The 21,162-nt window shown below is 37.8% G+C and overlaps 2 protein-coding genes across 3 annotated transcripts in view; one reads left to right on the top strand and one right to left on the bottom strand.

Moving 5' to 3' along the window:
- The first annotated feature begins 1,206 nt into the window (after positions 1–1,206).
- On the top strand, positions 1,207–4,276 carry LOC306874497 (uncharacterized protein). The gene is made up of 2 exons (XM_079424605.1): positions 1,207–1,511; positions 2,028–4,276. The coding sequence occupies exons 1-2, from the start codon at positions 1,463–1,465 to the stop codon at positions 2,960–2,962; spliced, it is 984 nt and encodes a 327-aa protein (XP_079280731.1). The 5' UTR covers positions 1,207–1,462; the 3' UTR covers positions 2,963–4,276.
- Positions 4,277–6,894: 2,618 nt separating this feature from the next.
- Positions 6,895–21,162, bottom strand: part of LOC306874493 (uncharacterized protein) — a 419,619-nt gene continuing 405,351 nt past the window's right edge. Inside the window, exons 2-4 of one of the 2 annotated variants that reach the window (XM_079424601.1) lie at positions 8,661–8,981; positions 8,064–8,390; positions 6,895–7,366 (exon numbers count right to left, since the gene is read on the bottom strand). In XM_079424601.1, coding sequence (XP_079280727.1) covers positions 7,326–7,366; positions 8,064–8,390; positions 8,661–8,940 — 648 coding nt within the window. In that variant the 5' untranslated portion in view covers positions 8,941–8,981 and the 3' untranslated portion in view covers positions 6,895–7,325. Of the gene's footprint in view, positions 7,367–8,063; positions 8,391–8,660; positions 8,982–19,271; positions 19,947–21,162 lie in introns of both variants that reach the window. The other variant, XM_079424600.1, reaches the window with a different exon arrangement.

Genomic DNA, 21,162 nt, shown 5'->3' with positions numbered 1-21,162 from the left:
CCTGAGAAAAACGTTGAAAATAACCATAATGCAGTCTCCATGCTACAATAATAATGATAGAAGCAAAGTTTTTCACTTGTGTCCCCTTCAAAAATTGCTCATAAGAAATTTTATATTTATTGTCCCCCCCTACTGTTAAATGAAATTTACGCCCGTGATCCTATGCTGAAGCTGTAAGAGTGTCAAAAGAGAGGGTGGATGGAATGAGAGAGCCAGTAGATATGGAAACACAAGTACAACTTCAAAGAACCAATGATAGAATGTATGTGGGAAAAAGAGATTTAGTTACATTCATAGCAGGGGTGATTAATAGCACTGCGGAAGTTAAATCAAAAAATAAAAAAACCCAGTTGATAGTTAAAGCTGCAGTTAATCATTTAGGACTGGTAGGACTGACATGGGAAGAAGTGAAAGAGAACCTCACTATTCAGTCAAGCCAAGAAGCATCATGGGTTGGTTAATCATTTTAATGGTAATTCTTTTACAATGGAATGCTAGAAGCTTAAAGGCTAATTGTCAAGAATTTAAGCATTTCATAAATAAATTAGAAGAGAAACCAGATGTGATGTGTATACAGGAAACATGGCTGAAACCAAATCTTGAAACATGGGTATACTGTGTTAAGGAAAGATAGGATTGATGGAGGAGGAGGTGGGTGTGCCACATTTATAAAGCTTGGATTGACATATAGGTTAATAGAAATGGGAGTTGATCAGGAATACATAGCGGTGGATGTGTGGGAAAGAGGGGAGGGGACAAGTGTTATTAACTACTATAACCCATGTACAAGGTTGATGATTGATAACTTATTAAGTATTCAAGGTCAGGATAGACAAAAAGTAATCTGGTGTGCAGATTTTAATGCTCATAGCCCTGTGTGTGTGTGTGTTGTACAAACAGATGCAAATGGTAAGATAATTGAAGAATTGATGGATGAAAGAGAATTGGTCAGTCTGAATGAAGGAAAGGGAATAGACTAATTTTTATTACAACCTATTATTTGATGCACACTCCGGAGCAGAGGGGGGCGGTAATGCACCAAAAAGCTGGATGCCAACCGCTTTAAAACTGGAAAGAAGAAGAAGGAGAAGGAGGAGAAGAAGATGGTTGATTGGGTCTGCGGGAGATTGGGCGGGAGTTTGGTTCCGCGGCTCCGCCTCAGACTCTACTGCGCAAACTCTGGCTCCAGATGACGTCATTTCCTCTAGATGGCAGCGGCAGTACTGAGATGTTTTGGCTTCACTTTTCTATCGTGGAAGGAAGCGGAGACGCGTCGTCCGTCTTTTTTTTACAGTCTATGATTCGGACATACTCCTCGCCTCGCACACTGTTTTCCGCATACTATATAGTAGGGAAGTATGCGATTTCGGACGCTGCAATGTGTTCTGTTTTTGAAGTCTAACAAAGCATCGGGAAGAAGTGAAATCTGCAGAGACAGAGTTTATTGAAGGACAGAGAGAACATGAGAGATCCAGAACCCTGCAGAATGAAACACACTGAAGAACAAACAGGTTGGTGTTTATTCTTAATGTTTTAATAAAATGAGGCTGAAGAACATTTAAAGTTATCAGCAGTTCATCAGATTTAGTGTTTGTAAAAATACCTTAAGAGTTGTAAAAAATTAAATGGAAAAATTAAGCCAATAAATAATACAACATAAAACTAAAACTCAAATGTTCAAATGATGTCACTTCCTGGATGTTGCCATTATAAAGAAAGGGCTTTAAAAAGGAAGAAATAAATGGAAATTGTGCTGAGTAAAGAAATGTGGGCCAGTTTTAGTTTAAATAATTATGTAATTTATTGTTATTTTTTTTTTTAAGAAAAGTTTATTTGTTAATATCTTATTATAATATATATTGTGTATTTGATTAAGCATCGAATAGTTCTCACTACAGAAACATTGGATGTAACTGTATTTTTTATATAGATAATTGTACCTTATTTTGTAAAAATGTGTCAAAATGATCATAATTTGTTGTAGCTGTTGTCTTCTTTCATTTTTACCTTTTTAACTTTAATTTCAGGTCTAACGGAGGAGAAACGACATCATGTCAAAACTGGAGGAACAACTCACTCACAGACTGAAAGAGTTTCTTTACTGAAAAGAAGAGACAAGAAAAGTTTCACCTGCACTCAGTGTGGACAGAGTCTGTCAAGCAAGAAGAGTCTCAATGTTCACATGAGGATCCACACTGGAGAGAAACCATTCACATGTGATCAGTGCGGGAAGAGTTTCACACTATCATCAACCCTTAGGCACCACATGAACATCCACACTGGAGAGAAACTGCATGAATGTGATCAATGTGGAAAAACATTTTCGTGGGCATCAGCCTTGAAGAGGCACCTGAAAGTTCATTCAAAGGAGAAACCACATTCATGTTCTTTGTGTGGAAAGAGTTTTTCAGAGCTGAAGAATTTAAAAGTTCATCAGAAGATACACACTGGTGTGAGAGAATATATGTGCTTTGAGTGTGAGAAGACTTTTATTACAGCAACAGATTTGAAACAGCACCAGAGGATCCACACTGGAGAGAAACCTTACAAGTGTTCACACTGCAACAAGAGATTCAGTCGGTCAGGACATCTGAAATCACATGAGAGGATCCACACTGGAGAGAAACCTTACAAATGTTCACACTGCAACAAGAGATTCAGTCGGTCAGGACATCTGAAATCACATGAGAGGATCCACACTGGAGAGAGACCTTACAAGTGTTCACACTGCAACAAGAGATTCAATTGGTCAGGACATCTGAAAAGACATGAGAGGATTCACACTGGAGAGAAACCTTACAAGTGTTCACACTGCAACAAGACATTCAGTCGGTCAGGACATCTGAAATCACATGAGAGGATCCACACTGGAGAGAAACCGTATCACTGCACTGCATGCGGGAAGAGTTTTACGGATTCATCTTCTCTACGGAGTCATAAAATAAACAATCACAATAAGTAGTTTATCTTCAGGTTCAGTTCCTTCAAGTGCTACACCGCATCTCTTCCATATTAATCTGTCATAAGAAACATAATCTAAATGTCACAGTGAATAAAGTTCATCTTCAAGACCAGCAGTTTCTGTGAGATTCAGATCAACTCAAAGATGGACTTCCTCCCCAAAGAACAATATCTAATGTTTTATTCTTGTATACAGCTTTGCTTTATGATATAAATTACATTATTATGCTTTATTATGAGTTTGATTTTATGTTCAAAAAGTTCTTCTAATGCATATTTATTCATAGTAAGTGTATTTACTTGTCTCATTAGTGTTTAGCGCAGTTGCCGTTGCTAGGAAACGCTTATTTTGTTTACTGTGTTGAGCCTTGCTGAAATCACGTTTGGTCTCGTACTGTATCGCGTATCTTGTCAGTGTGTGCACTTGCTTGGCCATTTTTAGTGATAAACAGGAAAGTGGGTTCAGCTGAATTCTAATAGTGATTTGTTAGACGGGTTTAAAAAAGGTTATTATACCGCGGCAGCCCTCGTGTTAAGCCCTTCTCGTGTGAAGACCGAAGAGTGTAAAGACCATCGACTCTACCGGACAGGGACACCGGCAGTTGTATACTGTGTATTTGATGTGTTGCATGTGTGAGGACAATTATAGCAATGATTGCTGTAGTGCTTTACTAATGGGAACGGTGTTAATGTTCTTCCGAGAGATTCTTCTTTTTCAACAAGTAAAACACCAAAATAATGTTGTATCCGAAGTATCCAAAGTAAAATTGATCCGTTTGTCTTGTTTCTCTTCACATACAAAACGACAAGCAGAAACTATTTTGTTGTTATGAATGTTGTTATTAGAAAAATTAAGTACATTTAGGTTCACGTGACTAATTTCAGTGAAATGTTTGTCTTTTATATTATAATTTTCTATATGAAATCCTACATTGTTTATTAACTGAGATGTAGAGACATAAGAGCTTTTTGTGGGCCATATGAGCCATTCATCCTAAATGAGGGTGTAAGATCTATTTTCTTGAATATTGAAAGTGTGTGTTAGAAATAATACATATTGATGTATTTTCCATTTCCTTTGTACTGTGGAATTTACAGTATCATCTTTGAGATTGAGATGTTTTATGATTATTTTTGTCAGATGAAGAAATTTAAGTGCATTCATTTTTGTAAATTTTTCTGAAATGCAGTATTCATATTTGTAACATATGTTATATCTGTTTTGTAAATGCAGGTCGGGTCTTTTCACAATGCCGGCTATATTATTTTGTTATTCTGTACAATACTTTCTACTAAAGTTACATTGAAATACGTCAAAAGGAATTTGTCTTTTATTGTGTTACAAGGTCTTACTTGAATCTCTTATGAAGCTAGTGCCTGTGTATTTGACTATAGAAGGGTTACGAATTCATGGCTGAGCGTCCCTGTGACAGACTTTTGCCAGATGAACCCCCATTCACCAATGTTGGCATTGATTATTTTGGCCCATTTGAACTAAAAAGAGGAAGGACATTGATTAAAAGATATGGGGTAATCTTTACTTGCCTGACGTTAAGAGCTGTTCACATTGAGATTGCTAGCTCTTTGGATACTGACTCATGCATCCATGCACTGAGGAGATTCATTTCTAGAAGGGGTCAGGTTCAAACAATCAGGTCTGACAATGGAACGAATTTCATTGGTGCAGAAAGGGAGTTGCGAAACGCCATACAAAGTTTGAACAATGACAGGATTCAAACCACATTACTTGAAAAAGGTGTACAGTGGATTTTCAACCCCCCAACTGCTTCCCACCATGGAGGAGTTTGGTAACGGCAAATACGGACAGTCCGAAAAATCAACTCAACTCCACTGTAAAACAACAGTCTCTTGATGAAGAAAGTCTTCAAAGGCTCTTATGCGAGGTGGAGGCAGTAATTAATAGTCGTCCCATCACTAAGGTGTCCAATGACCAAAACGACTTAAAGGCCCTCACTCCAAATCATTTGCTGCTGCTGAAAGTAAAACCGTCCATGTCCCCTGGGGTCGTCAGTCCTCATTCTGCTGGATCTCTCTGCTGCTTTTGACACTGTCAATCATCAGATTCTCCTGTCTACACTCTCTTCACTGGGCATCACTGGAATTCCACTTCGCTGGTTTGAATCCTATCTCACCGGTAGATCGTTCAGGGTGACCTGGGGAGGGGAGGTATCCAAACCGCATCAACTGATCACTGGAGTTCCTCAGGGATCGGTTCTTGGACCCCTCCTCTTCTCCACGTACACTACATCGCTGGGTCCCATCATACATGCACATGGCTTCTCCTATCACTGCTACGCCGATGACACGCAGCTCTATCTCTCTTTTCAACCAGATGACCCAACGGTAGCTGCACGGATCTCAGGCTGCCTGGCGGACATCTCGGCATGGATGAAAGAACATCACCTACAGCTCAACCTGGCAAAGACGGAACTTCTGGTCTTCCCTGCCACTCCGACTCTACGGCATGACTTCACGATTCAGTTCGGCTCATCAATGATTACCCCATCAACTTCGGTCAGAAATCTTGGTGTAATCTTTGATGACCAGCTGACCTTCAAAGAGCACATTGCAAAGACTGCTCGTTCCTGCAGGTTTGCACTACACAACATCAGAAAGATCAGGCCCTTTCTGACAGAGCATGCTGCGCAACTTCTTGTCCAGGCCCTGGTTGTTTCTAGACTGGACTACTGCAATGCTCTTCTGGCTGGTCTGCCATCAAACGCAATCAAACCTCTACAAATGATTCAGAATGCAGCGGCACGACTGATCTTCAACGAGCCCAAAAGAGTTACACCTCTCTTCATCTCTTTGCACTGGCTACCAGTGGCAGCTCGCATCCAGTTCAAGTCACTGATGCTTGCGTACAGATCTACCACAGGCTCTGCACCCTCCTACTTCCACTCACTATTACGAACCTACATCCCCTCCAGAAGTTTGAGATCTGCTAGTGAGCGACGCCTTGTGGTACCATCACAGAGAGGCTCAAAATCACTCTCCAGAACATTCTCGTTCACCATTCCTGGCTGGTGGAATAATCTTCCCACCCCTATCCGGAACGCCGGATCTCTGGCAACCTTCAAGCAACAACTGAAAGCGCATCTCTTTCGGCAGTACTTGACTTCGTCCTAAACTCAAAAAAAAAAAAAAAAAAAACTTTCCCTCTATCTTTCTCTCCACCTACTAGCTTGTACTTATTTGAACAATGACTGAGACTTGGTGTTACGAGCACTTCCTCTGTCTGACTGCCTCTTCAAGATGAATCGCTTTTTGTATTCCCCAATTTTAAGTCGCTTTGGATAAAAGTGTCTGCCAAATGACTAAATGTAAATGTAATATGTTTCAGTATTATTTCTTATGTTTCTGATGTATAATTTCGGTTCTGTGTCTTTAACGGCCACGCACGTGTTATTACACAAGTTTGAGGTGCGGGCAGAGAAATAAGGGAGAAACAGTTTTCTTACCGTCTTGCTTTATTTATGGATACAACTTGTGTTTAAGTGTTTAAGGAAATACAAGTTAAAGGTTTAACGAGTAATAGGACACAAGAACCAACTGGAATTTTTTGATTAAACTCCCATTTGTGTGACGAGTAAGAACCCAATTCTACTCTGCCGCTGTATTACCACTTAAGTGAGTACAGGACTTTGCATCTACAGTGATCATCACATGATCTCACGTGTTGACTGGGTTGCTTATTATGCCCTGGAGCATAATTTATTTTAGAGGTCCATATTAGAGGCTGACATTTTTTCGGGAATCCTGCGGGTCTAGTTTCTCTAATGGCTTTATGGATCAGGAACAGATCAGCTGTTATAACTTTGTGGAGAAGAGCATTCTTTGATAAACATAATCAATGAATACAAACATAACAGATTATTGAATATATGAATGCCAGAAGGGAAAACACTGCTGTAATCATATAAAATATTTATTATAGAATAGAATAACAAAGTGGACTGGAAGGGCGAATTTAATAAATTTAATTAAGATATAGTAAGTCAAAGTGAGACAGTAGATGGCGGTAATGCAACACTATGGATGCCAACTGTCATAAAAACTACAATGAAGAAGAAGAAGAAGCATAACAAAGTAGAATAGAACATCATCTAGAGTGGATATGGGAGATGAACATCAAAGGTGTTGAGATTCAGACTAAAAAAATAAACATTTAAAGAAAGATTCAAACTAGCAAAGTTCAGATTGAAAAAAAAATGAGGAAGATGAATATAGAAAGCTATTAAAAATCTGTAGGCTAATCAAGAATCATGTTCAGCTCTCCTGGATCTGATGTCATAAACCAGAACAACAACAGCAGCCACGCCCACCAGAGCAGTGACGACCAATCAGATCACAGCTTCAGTAGAACCACAACCGCAGACAGAGTCTGAGGAATAAACACATCAGATATGAGTTCAGCTCAGTCAATAACGTTAAATATGGATAACATAGAGTAAAATGAAAATTAACCTGTGTTTTACTCACCCTCAAAGCATGTATGTGAATAATACACCTATGATGCTTTGAGGGTGAGTAAAACAGGCTAATTTTCATTTTTGGGTGAACTAAGCCTTTAATGTCAAACCCTGGTGCTGACAGATTTTTAATTGCAATTCTGGGTCAGAAATGAATATTAAATACATTTATGTTGATTCTATTCTGTTTACCCTGGGGGATTATTGCTGCTCTCCCTGCTCTTATCCATGATAGGCTGCATGGATGTACAGGGAGTTCTTGCCTAGAACAGAATCATACCGCCGATCAAAACTGTATGCAAATTGTCAATCATCTTCGATGATAGAGGTGCGCGCACACTGGAAACATTCTAGAAATTCAAATGATCACATTCTGTTTTTAAAAAAGCAAAGGCTACTGACAGATAATTGTGTCTGAAATGTGGCCCACTGTAGGGAGCTGTGGGTTTGTACCACACCAGTGATTACACTGTGGGAGAGGGAAATGCCACACAGTGAGTAAATGAAAAAAAAAATGAAATAATAATATTAAAATTAAAAAAGCAAATAATAAAGTGCATTAATAAATGTGTATGTGATATTAAATACACGAATGTAATTGTTACTCACCAGAGACAGTAACACTGAATCTATAAGTGGTTGGTTTCTTGGTATTGATGGTCACTTGATAAAGTCCAGAGTCTGCGGTTCTGGTGTTTGTGATGGTCAGAGATCCAGTCTGATGATCCGCCTTCAGTCTGTCTCTGAATTTCCCATCAAGAACATCATATGTGGCAAACAGTCCGTCCTTATCCCATTTAATGATTTCAGCTATAAGGGTTTTTGAATGTCCAAATGTCCAGATTACCAGCTCATCTCTCTGTATTTCAGTGTTAGTCTGTAGAGAGACTGAATGTCCCTCCATCACTGACACTGACTTCACTGCATCAAACACACCTGAAGAACAATCAGAAACTTTATTTTTAATGGAAGTAAATATGCTCAAATATAATTCAAAAACAGGATCAAATAAAACGGTTTTAAAACTGAACTGAAGTCACAAACAGAAAACACTTTTACTGTAGATGTGAACCATGTCACAATTGAAACTATAGCTGCTGCAGTGTGAGCTTCAGTGTTTTTGTAAAGACTGGGGAAAATAATATGTTAATTTCTGAAATTATTATGAAGACCAGCAGCATAAATAAGACTGTAACTGTGACTCACCAGAGACAGTAAGATGGAATCTGTATGTGATCTCTCGACTGACAACTTGATAAAGTCCAGAGTCTGTGGTTCTGGTGTTTGTGATGGTCAGAGATCCAGTCTGAAGATCCGCCTTCAGTCTGTCTCTGAAGCTCCCATCAAGAACATCAAATGTGGCGAACCTTCCATCATAATTGATTACAGCTATTCGAGTCACTGAAAGTCCAAATGTCCAGTACATACGATCACCTTTCTTTATTTCAGTAAGACCAGTTTCTAGAGTGACTGAATCTCCCTGCATCACTGACACTGACTTCACTGCATCTGAATCAGCAAACACACCTGAAGAACACACACAAACAGTGTTTATCACAGATTAAGACTTTGAAATAACTTCATGGTGGTTTACTAGATTAAACAGTTTGAAATTTTCATCTGAGACCAATATTATCCAAACAGCAAAACTGATTAATAACTGCATGTTTGTGGTGATTTTGAATAAAACTCTTTTTTTTTTACTGAAGCAGGAAGTTTAAGCCTCACAACATCATAAACACAAAACACTTTAACTCCAGATGAGAGTCACTTCACGACTGAAACTAAAGCTGCTGCTGTTTGAGCTTCAGTGTTTTTACATAAAGGACATTTAGACAAAAAACAAACATATAAAAACTCATTTCAAACTCACCAACCAGACACCACAAACAAAACCAAAATCTGTGACACATCTTCAGTCCACAAATATGAAGACAAACTCTTCTAAACTGGTTGAATAATGAAGTGACAGATGAGCTGATGTGAGGCTGATCTGTGGTAAAGTCATGAGAAAATCTACTGTCAGCTAAAGGAACTGCACCTTCTTAAGTGTTGATGTACGTGACCATTTAGCTGTTTCTTTGCTCATTTGACAACATGTTGACATGACCACTAACGTCAGCCACAGCTTCCTGCCCTTACAAAATATGTGAATATATTTCTATTCTCTTCATTATTAGTGTTTTATTACCTTAATTATATGTTGTCTGCACTGTTTTTACTTCTGTACTGGAAGCTCCTGACACCAAGACAAATTCCTTGTGTGTGTTAACACACTTGGCAATAACACTCTTTCTGATTCTGATTTATTAGAAGATATAATGTGATATATGAAATAATATATTTTGTTATATGTTAATTGTTTTGGATATGTACTCTGATATTGTTATTTACATGTTTCAGTGTTATGTTATTTGCTTGTTTTAAAGTTAATGCCATATGCTTTGATAAAGATACTTGCACTTGCAATACTTTGTTGGATGAGTAAGCAACAGTTGTGAAAGACAGGTGTATGAGTTTGATGCTATGCAATCCACCACAAATGTTAACAAGAGGTTACACAGGGGTGAAGAGAGCATGTTGCAACATCAAGAGTGTGAAGAAAAAGAAAAGTGTGAGATGCAAACAGCAACAAAGTATATAAATTCAGCTTTGATCACAGAAATAAATTACATTTTAAAATATATTCAAATGGAAATCAGTTAAAATAGTGTGTTTAAGGATTTTTCCATTTCTTTATACCTCAGAATATTCAGAGGATGGGAAACAACAAGGTTTTTTTTTTTTTTTTAAACGAGGTTAAAATACCTAGTACTTCTAAAGAAATAAAATAAAACCTTGAAGCGGATTTATCCGAAGAGGAGGTTTTATGTGCTATTGAGAATCTGAAAGTGAGCCAATCTCCTGGTCCAGATGGGATACCTATGGACTTTTATAAGAAATTTAAGGAAAAAATGGCTTCTCCTATCTTAGATATAGTTAAAGAGCCATACCAACAAGGTGTACTCCCCCCATCTTTCTGAGGCACACTAATTATCCTCCTTATTAAACCCAACAAATACAAAACAAAGCATGAATCTTACCTGATTTCATTATTAAACTCTGATACAAAAATACAAACCCGATTCCAAAAAAGTTGGGACACTCTACAAATTGTGAATAAAAACAGAATGCAATGATGTGGAAGTTTCAAATTTCAATATTTTATTCAGAATACAACATAGATGACATATCAAATGTTTAAACTGAGAAAATTTATAATTTTAAGGGAAAAATAAGTTGATTTTAAATTTCATGGCATCAACACATCTCAAAAAAGTTTGGACAAGGCCATGTTTACCACTGTGTGGCATCCCATCTTCTTTTTATAGCAGTCTGCAAACGTCTGGGGACTGAGGAGACAAGTTGCTCAAGTTTAGGAATAGGAATGTTGTCCCATTCTTGTCTAATACAGGCTTCTAGTTGCTCAACTGTCTTAGGTCTTCTTTTTGGCATCTTCCTCTTTATGATGCGCCAAATGTTTTCTATGGGTGAAAGATCTGGACTGCAGGCTGGCCATTTCAGTACCCGGATCCTTCTTCTACGCAGCCATGATGTTGTAATTGATGCAGTATGTGGTCTGGCATTGTCATGCTGGAAAATGCAAGGTCTTCCCTGAAAGAGACGACGTCTGGATGGGAGCATATGTTGTTCTAGAACTTGGATATACCTTTCAGCATTGATGGTGCCTTTCCAGATGTGTAAGCTGCCCATGCCACACGCACTCATGCAACCCCATACCATCAGAGATGCAGGCTTCTGAACTGAGCACTGATAACAACTTGGGTTGTCCTTGTCCTCTTTAGTCCGAATGACATGGCGTCCCAGTTCTCCAAAAAGAACTTCAAATTTTGATTCGTCTGACCACAGAACAGTTTTCCACTTTGCCACAATCCATTTTAAATGAGCCTTGGCCCAGAGAAAACGCCTGCGCTTCTGGATCATTTTTAGATATGGCTTCTTTTTTGACCTATAGAGTTTTAGCCAAATGGCAGGGTGGATTGTGTTCACCGACAATGTTTTCTGGAAGTATTCCTGAGCCCATGTTGTGATTTCCATTACAGTAGCATTCCTGTATGTGATGCAGTGCCGTCTAAGGGCCCGAAGACCACGGGCATCCAGTATGGTTTTCCGGCCTTGACCCTTACGCACAGAGATTGTTACAGATTCTCTGAATCTTTGGATGATATTATGCACTGTAGATGATGATAACTTCAAACTCTTTGCAATTTTTCTCTGAGAAACTCCTTTCTGATATTGCTCCACTATTTTTCGCCGCAGCATTGGGGGTATTGGTGATCCTCTTCCCATCTTGACTTCTGAGAGACACTGCCACTCTGAGAGGCTCTTTTTATACCCAATTATGTTGCCAATTGACCTAATAAGTTGTAAATTGGTCCTCCAGCTGTTCCTTATATGTACTTTTCAATTTTCTAGCCTCGTATTGCTACTTGTCCCAACTTTTTTGGAATGTGTAGCTCTCATGAAATCCAAAATGAGCCAATATTTGGCATGACATTTCAGAATGTCTCACTTTCAACATTTAATATGTTATCTATATTCTATTGTGAATAAAATATAAGTTTATGAGATTTGTAAATTATTACATTCTTTTTTTATTCACAATTTGTACAGTGTCCCAACGTTTTTGGAATCGGGTTTGTACTTAGTAAGATACTGGCTAAATGTCATACCAAATACAGGTGCATCTCAATAAATTAGAATGTCGTGGAAAATTTCATTTATTTCAGTAATTCAACTCAAATTGTGAAACTTGTGTATTAAATAAATTCAGTGCACAGAGACTGAAGTAGTTTAAGCCTTTGGTTCTTTTAATTGTGGTGATTTAGGCTCACATTTAACAAAAACCCACCAATTCAGAAATGTTTCTTGAGCAGCAAATCAGCATATTAGAATGATTTCTAAAGGACCGATAGAAAGGAACCACAAAACAGTCCACATTCTGCACCACATTACAAGTCTTTTATGCAGAGCATTGTCATATGGACTGATATTAAATTTAACGTTAGTGACATTAAACTATCCCCTAAAAGAAATGTGTAAAAATTATTCTAAATTATTTACTATATAAACCAGAAAATACTAATTATAATGTAAACAATTATAATCTAAAAAGCATGCATTAATGATAATGATGATAATTTCAATAATAAAAAAGATAGCATATTTGTTAGCTGGTGGGTTTATGGTGTGGTGTGTTGTGGACCGGGTGTGGTGGGCTGCTCTGTGCCAGAAAGTCCAGGGCCACTGTTTAGCCCCAGTCTGCCCCTGCTGCCTGGCAACAGTACGGTACAGAAATGCTCGTCACCTCAGAGGTGGGCCCTATAGCTGTCAGGTTGGTTGTTATCTGCCTTTCACCCATTCAGGGCACTAAAATAACTCCTCTAGCGTGGAACTTCTGCCAAATGTTTCACAATGGGTCCTGCAGACTATTGAAAGATGTTACAGAATCCAGTAAGGAGGCCACAGAGGTAGTCCCTCCTCTCGACAGAGAGTCCAGATTCTACAGCCGTTACTTCATCGTTCCGAAGAAGGATGGGGGGTTGCATCCAATTATACAGTAATGGAAAAAACTAATTTTGATCCCCTGCTGATTTTATATGTTTGCCCACTGCCAAAGAAATGATCAGTCTATAATTTTAATGGTAGGTTTATTTTAACAGTGAGAGACAGAATAACAACAAAAAAATCCAGAAAAACACATAAAAAAAGAAAAAAAGTTATACATTGATTTGTATTTTAATGAGTGAAATAAGTATGTGATCCCCTGACAATCAGCAAGATTTCTGGCTCCCAGTTGTCTTTTAGACAATTAAAGAGCGGGGACTAAGAACACTCTCTTAAAGGGAGTGCTCCTAAACTCAGTTTGTTACCTGTATAAAAGACACCTGTCCACAGAAGCAGTGAATCAATCAGATTCCAAACTCTCCACCATGGCCAAGACCAAAGAGCTGTCCAAGGATGTCAGGGACAAGATTGTAGACCTACACAAGGCTGGAATGTGTTACAAGGCCATCGTGAATCAGTTGGGTGACAAGATGCCAAGATAAACATGATTTTTTTTTTTTTACTATTCAGGGAAGAAATTAGATTACCGTTATTTGACATATATAGACCAAGAAGTTCTAAGGTAGTCCATCTATGGAAGCATTGTACTATTACTGTTTATCTCATATATTGGTAACACTGCAATAGTGACCCTCTGAATGCCACAATTCATGCCCTGCTTAGTCAACAGAACAGAGCACAGTAGGGAGAGAAAATCTAAATGTTGAGGCAATGGAGAAATACTGGTGTTAATGTTTTTAAGATAATTAATGAGAAACTGGCTTCACTGCAAATATTAAATAAACAAATTCTGTTTTAATTTGTTTCAAATTTTTAATTTTAAAAGCAAAGGCTGCAGTTTGATAATTGTTTCTGAAATGTGGCCACCATAAGCAGCTGTGGTTGTCCCTTACACCAGTGATTACAGTATAGGATAGAAAAATACCATACCATAGTGAAAAAATGATAGGCCGATTTAAAAAGGCAAAAAATAAAGTGCATGATATGTAAAAGGTATATGATTAGGTTAGCTAAATTGTGGTCCTGGTGTTTGAATATCAGATTCTCTGTCTGTAGTTCAATGTTAGTCTGTAGAGTGTGTTTTGGATATGTACTCTGATATTGTTATTTACATGTTTCAGTGTTATGTTATTTGCTTGTTTTAAAGTTAATGCCATATGAGTTTGATGCTATGCAATCCACCACAAATGTTAACAAGAGGTTACACAGGGGTGAAGAGAGCATGTTGCAACATCAAGAGTGTGAAGAAAAAGAAGAGTGCAAGATGCAAACAGCAACATAAGCAACAAAGTATACAAAGTATATAAATTCAGCTTTGATCACAGAAATAAATTACATTTTAAAATATATTCAAATGGAAATCAGTTAAAATAGTGTGTTTAAGGATTTTTTCATTTCTTTATACCTCAGAATATTCAGAGGATGGGAAACAACAAGGTTTTTTTTTTTTTAAACGAGGTTAAAATACCTAGTACTTCTAAAGAAATAAAATAAAACCTTGAAGCGGATTTATCCGAAGAGGAGGTTTTATGTGCTATTGAGAATCTGAAAGTGAGCCAATCTCCTGGTCCAGATGGGATACCTATGGACTTTTATAAGAAATTTAAGGAAAAATTGGCTTCTCCTATCTTAGATATAGTTAAAGAGCCATACCAACAAGGTGTACTCCCCCCATCTTTCTGAGGCACACTAATTATCCTCCTTATTAAACCCAACAAATACAAAACAAAGCGTGAATCTTACCTGATTTCATTATTAAACTCTGATACAAAAATACAAACCCGATTCCAAAAAAGTTGGGACACTCTACAAATTGTGAATAAAAACAGAATGCAATGATGTGGAAGTTTCAAATTTCAATATTTTATTCAGAATACAACATAGATGACATATCAAATGTTTAAACTGAGAAAATGTATAATTTTAAGGGAAAAATAAGTTGATTTTAAATATCATGGCATCAACACATCTCAAAAAAGTTTGGACAAGGCCATGTTTACCACTGTGTGGCATCCCATCTTCTTTTTATAACAGTCTGCAAACGTCTGGGGACTGAGGAGACTTTGCTCAAGTTGCTCAAGTTTAGGAATAGGAATGTTGTCCCATTCTTGTCTAATACAGGCTTCTAGTTGCTCAACTGTCTTAGGTCTTGTTTGTGGCATCTTCCTCTTTATGATGCGCCAAATGTTTTCAATGGGTGAAAGATCTGGACTGCAGGCTGGCCATTTTAGTACCCGGATCCTCCTTCTACGCAGCCATGATGTTTCTAATTGATGCAGTATGTGGTCTGGCATTGTCATGCTGGAAAATGCAAGGTCTTCCCTGAAAGAGACAACGTCTGGATGGGAGCATATGTTGTTCTATAACTTGGATATACCTTTCAGCATTGATGGTGCCTTTCCAGATGTGTAAGCTGCCCATGCCACACGCACTCATGCAACCCCATACCATCAGAGATGCAGGCTTCTGAACTGAGCACTGATAACAACTTGGGTTGTCCTTGTCCTCTTTAGTCCGAATGACATGGCGTCCCAGTTCTCCAAAATGAACTTCAAATTTTGATTTGTCTGACCACAGAACAGTTTTCCACTTTGCCACAGTCCATTTTAAATGAGCCTTGGCCCAGAGAAAACACCGGCGCTTCTGGATTATGTTTAGATATGGCTTATTTTTTGACCTATAGAGTTTTAGTCGAATGGCACGGTGGATTTTGTTCACCGACAATGTTTTCTGGAAGTATTCCTGAGCCCATGTTGTGATTTCCATTACAGTAGCATTCCCGTATGTGATGCAGTGCCGTCTAAGGCCACGGGCATCCAGTACGGTTTTCCGGCCTTGACTCTTATGCACAGAGATTGTTACAGATTCTCTGAATCTTTGGATGATATTATGCACTGTAGATGATGATAACTTCAAACTCTTTGCAATTTTTCTCTGAGAAACTCCTTTCTGATATTGCTCCACTATTTTTCGCCGCAGCATTGGGGGTATTGGTGATCCTCTTCCCATTTTGACTTCTGAGAGACACTGCCACTCTGAGAGGCTCTTTTTATACCCAATTATTTACATTTTACATTTACATTTATTCATGTAGCTGACGCTTTTATCCAAAGCGACTTACAATTGCTATATATGTCAGAGGTTGCACGCCTCAGGAGCAACTAGGGGTTAAGTGTCTTGCTCAGGGACACATTGGTGTCTCAGAGACATTGGTGTCTCACAATGGATTCGAACCCGGGTCTCTCATACCAAAGGCAGGTGTCTTATCCACTGCGCCATCACCACCCCCCAACAATTATGTTGCCAATTGACCTAATAAGTTGTAAATTGGTCCTCCATCTGTTCCTTAAATGTACATTTCACTTTTCTAGCCTCTTATTGCTACTTTTCCCAACTTTTTTGGAATGTGTAGCTCTCATGAAATCCAAAATGAGCCAATATTTGGCTGACATTTCAGAATGTCTCACTTTCAACATTTGATATGTTATCTATATTCTATTGTGAATAAAATATAAGTTTATGAGATTTGTAAATTATTGCATTCTTTTTTTATTCACAATTTGTACAGTGTCACAACGTTTTTGGAATCGGGTTTGTACTTAGTAAGATACTGGCTAAATGTCATACCAAATACAGGTGCATCTCAATAAATTAGAATGTCATGGAAAATTTCATTAATTTCAGTAATTCAACTCAAATTGTGAAACTTGTGTATTAAATAAATTCAGTGCACAGAGACTGAAGTAGTTTAAGCCTTTGGTTCTTTTAATTGTGGTGATTTAGGCTCACATTTAACAAAAACCCACTAATTCAGAAATGTTTCTTGAGCAGCAAATCAGCATTAGAATGATTTCTAAAGGACCGATAGAAAGGAACCATAAAACAGTCCACATTCTGCACCACATTACAAGTCTTTTAAGCAGAGCATTGTCATATGGACTGATATTAAATTTAACGTTAGTGACATTAAACTATCCCCTAAAAGAAATGTGTAAAAATAATTCTAAATTATTTACTATATAAACCAGAAAAGACTAATTATAATGTAAACAATTATAATCTAAAAAGCATGCATTAATGATAATGATGATAATTTAATTTAATTAATAGAATCCTTTTAGAGAGCTCCTAATTTAGCTTAAACATTTCTAACTAGGAGTCTTAGCTTAAAAGTGATTCAGGACCAATCTGAGAGCAACTCTGAGTGAGGAAAAAACTTTATAATAAAGTCATTTATTATAACACTATACATTGTGTTCAGTGGTGTAGTCTAATTTTTCCCAAAGTGACACCCCATAAAACAGTACTCACTAATATTATGCATCTACATGTAACTGACAGCATTCTGAAAGACTGCTTATATGATATCAACGTGCCAATTTATTATAAGCAACACAAGACAGCCAATGACATTTACAGCTGGGGAGACTGGACTGATTTTCTATTGAATATGATGGGCCCTTTGAATCCAGCAATCTTCTTCTGCCGTCTGGCTTCCTCCAGCAGAGGCCATAGCTTGGCTCTTGCATCTTTGACATACTGTGTCAAATCGTCAGTGATTTTAATGTTCTTTTTTTGAGAAGCTCTGAGTTTTTGGCGTCGATCCAAATGCGGTCACGTGTCATACGCTCCAAGAATTGCACGATGATTATGGCGTGGTTGTGAGGAAACGAAACCCTTTTTTGGGCTGGGACCCAAGAGATGAGCAACATCCACAGAATTTTGCAGAGTATCCACAATGGCAGGAGAGATGCGTGATAGAAGATTAATTACCGCCATCTTGACATTCTCGTCGTCCTGTTCCGGAATTCCAGAAATTTTCAATTTTTCAAATTTCAAATTTTCCTTTGATAGGATTCAAGTTCATTCACCCGGTTTCGCAGTATCTTATTCTCCGCAGTTATTGTTGATAATTTCTCCTCTGCCGTATCCATTCTGCCGTTTATCCCACTCACTTGTTCTTTGATTTCTTTCACAGCGTTCTCAACAGACATTAATTTCTCCAGAAATGACTGTTGTGTTTCTCCGATTTTGTTGATTGCAGCTAGAAGGGTGTTGTTAGAGACTGTATCAGGTGTTTCCACTCTTATTGCTTTTTTTGCTGGACTGTTTACCGGAGTCTCTCCTGACTGTTCTCCAGGCTCGAAGGTGGATTGTTTCACATAGTCGTGGATCCTTTTAATTCTTTCCCCCTCAATTTCCACTGACATGGGTTTCTGTAGATTCTCCCTCGAGTTTCCGACACTTGCCTTCATCTTTTTATCCGAGAAAGTAGCTCAACAGTGATCACGATCAATTCGACTGAACTTTAAGTTCTCATCAGTACAGTCACAAAATCAACAGGGGAGTGGGTGCTTATCTTTTTTTTTTAGTCCGATTTAGCAAGACATTAATAAGAACGTCTTTCAGCACCTACAAGTGTAAATTTGAGTAACCGAGAGCTAAATTTTGCACAAAAAAAAACTACGTCTCTCACAACACGACTTTCCTCAGCATCATCTTGGACCGCCCCCCGCAGGAACATGAATAGTTGGTACCGATCCTTTTTTCAGGAGCAGCTTCTTGGCAAAACCAGCTTTAAACTGACCCTCGTTTATAAAGCAGTCTGGTGAACAAAACTGATCAATAAGAGTTTAATACTTGAAGCAAATATGAAGTAAAAGACAGATCTCTCTCTTTATTGACTAACAAGATATAAAGCATCTCAAGTGAATAAAAGTGAAGATGGATCAGACTCAAACCTACACGACAGAATATCTTACTCCTGCAGTTTGTAAAACACATCCAAAGCAGAAAAATAACTAATTGTTTTAAAAACAACAGCGAAGATGAAATTAAAAATAAATCAGCCTCTTTTTCATCTTAATGAACAAGAACATTTTGAATTTGTAAAAAGCTTCTACAAATATGCATTAGAAGAACGTTTTGAACATAAAATAAAACTCGTAATAAAGCATAATAATGTAATTTATATCATAAAGCAAAGTTGTATACAAGAATAAAACATTATATATTATTCTTTGGGGAGGAACTCCATCTTTGAGTTGATCTGAATCTCACAGAAACTGCTGGTCTTGAAGATAAACTTTATTCACTGTGACATTTAGATGATGTTTCTTATGACAGATTAATATGGAAGAGATGCGGTGTAGCACTTGAAGGCACTGAACCTGAAGATAAACTACTTACTGTGATTGTTTATTTTATGACTCTGTAGAGAAGATGATTGAGTGAAACTCTTCCCGCATGCAGTGCAGTGATACGGTTTCTCTCCAGTGTGGATCCTCTCATGTGTTTTCAGATGTCCTGACCGACTGAATCTCTTGTTGCAGTGGGAACACTTGTAAGGTTTCTCTCCAGTGTGGATCCTCTGGTGCAGTTTCAATTCTGCAGCTGTAATAAAAGTCTTCTCACACTCAAAGCACATATATTCTCTCACACCAGTGTGTATCTTCTGATGAACTTTTAAACTTTGCAGTTTTGAAAAACTCTTTCCACAGAAAGAACATGAATGTGGTTTCTCCTCTGAATGAACTTTCAGGTGATTCTTCAGGTTTGAAGCCCATGAAAATGTTTTTCCACATTGATCACATTCATGCAGTTTCTCTCCAGTGTGGATGATCATGTGGATCTTAAGGGTTGATGATCGTGTGAAACTCTTCCCGCACTGATCACATGTGAACGGTTTCTCTCCAGTGTGGATCCTCATGTGTCTCTTGAGACTCTTCTTGCTTGACAAACTCTTTCCACACTGAGTGCAGGTGAAACTTTTCTTGTCTCTTCTTTTCAGTAAAGAAACTCTTTCAGTCTGTGAGTGAGTTTTTCCTCCAGTTTTGACATGATTTTTTTTCTCCTCCATTTGACCTGAAATAAAAGTTAAAATAGGTTACAATATAATTAAATAATTAAAAATTCAGAGAAATGTGAAGTAAAAGCAATTAATAACTACACCAAATTATAATCATTGTGTGACATTTTTACAAAATAAGATACAATAATCTATATTAGAAATACAGACTCTAATCCAATGTTTCTGTAGTGAGAACTATTCGATGCTTGATCAACTCCACAATTATAATATTATAATATAAACATAATATTAGCATTAATATACTGTAATAAAAACTTATGTAATTAATAACTATTTTAAACTAATTAACTGACCAATATTTGTCGCTGTTACAGCATATTTTTCATTCAATTTCTTCCTTTTTAAAACAAAAGCATTTAAAAAAAAAAGGCAACATCCAGGAAGTGACATTTGAAAAAAATATATATATATTATTTTAAAGGTGCCATAGAATGAAAAACTGTCTTTACCCTGGCATATTTAAATAATAACAGTTCTGTACATGGAAATGACATACAGTGAGCCTCAAACACCAGAGTTTCCTCCTTCATATGTAAATCTAGTGATTAAAAAAGACCACTGAAAAACAGGCGAATCAGAACATAACACCGACTGTGACGCAACAGTCGGGATCACTACGCCCCCAACATTTGCATAAACCCGCCCTTGTTCTAAGCCGGCCGAACCATCAGAAGCTCTGCAGGTATTGTAAATAAACAAGCGCGGACAACAGCGAAAATAACACAATAAATGTTATGTTCCAGGCCGTGCAGGGGGTGTGAAGTGCAGGGATGGGTTGGTGTCTGTATTCAGAAAGGCACAGAAAGCAAATAACGCGAGCCACTAAAGGGACATGGTTAGCTCCTTGCTAGCGGTAGCCTGTTACAGTACATAAGATTTCACTCTCAGTAAGGAGAGATGAGGATGATGGCGAATGACTTACAGATCCTGAGCACCACTGACAAGCATCTGATCTTGTGAAATGTGTGGTAAGTACTGTTGCTCCATAATGTAAACATAGTTTGTGTGATCGCGTCTCTTGAAAGTGAAACTATAACGCGATCGATGGATCGTTCAAAAGCAGTTTCAATGCCTCGCATATTAATAACGGCTCCCTGATGCCCGCGTTTTATATACAGTATAATTACCCGACGATATAACTGCGAGAGAAAGTATTTAATTATATATTTTCCTCCCTGTGCGTCCTTCTTGCTGATGAGCCGTACTGTG

This window comes from Barbus barbus (assembly GCF_936440315.1).
Source record: "Barbus barbus genome assembly, chromosome: 9".
Lineage (NCBI taxonomy): Eukaryota > Metazoa > Chordata > Actinopteri > Cypriniformes > Cyprinidae > Barbus > Barbus barbus.
This window is presented reverse-complemented; position numbering and strand designations above follow the sequence as displayed.

What these genes read in the sequence shown, in the direction of transcription:
- LOC306874497 (XM_079424605.1), top strand. Translation starts at nt 1,463, where the DNA reads ATGAGAGATCCAGAACCCTGCAGAATGAAACACACTGAAGAACAAACA. An exon ending in ACACACTGAAGAACAAACAG is followed by an intron (nt 1,512 to 2,027) that starts GTTGGTGTTTAT and finishes CTTTAATTTCAG; the next exon opens with GTCTAACGGAGGAGAAACGA.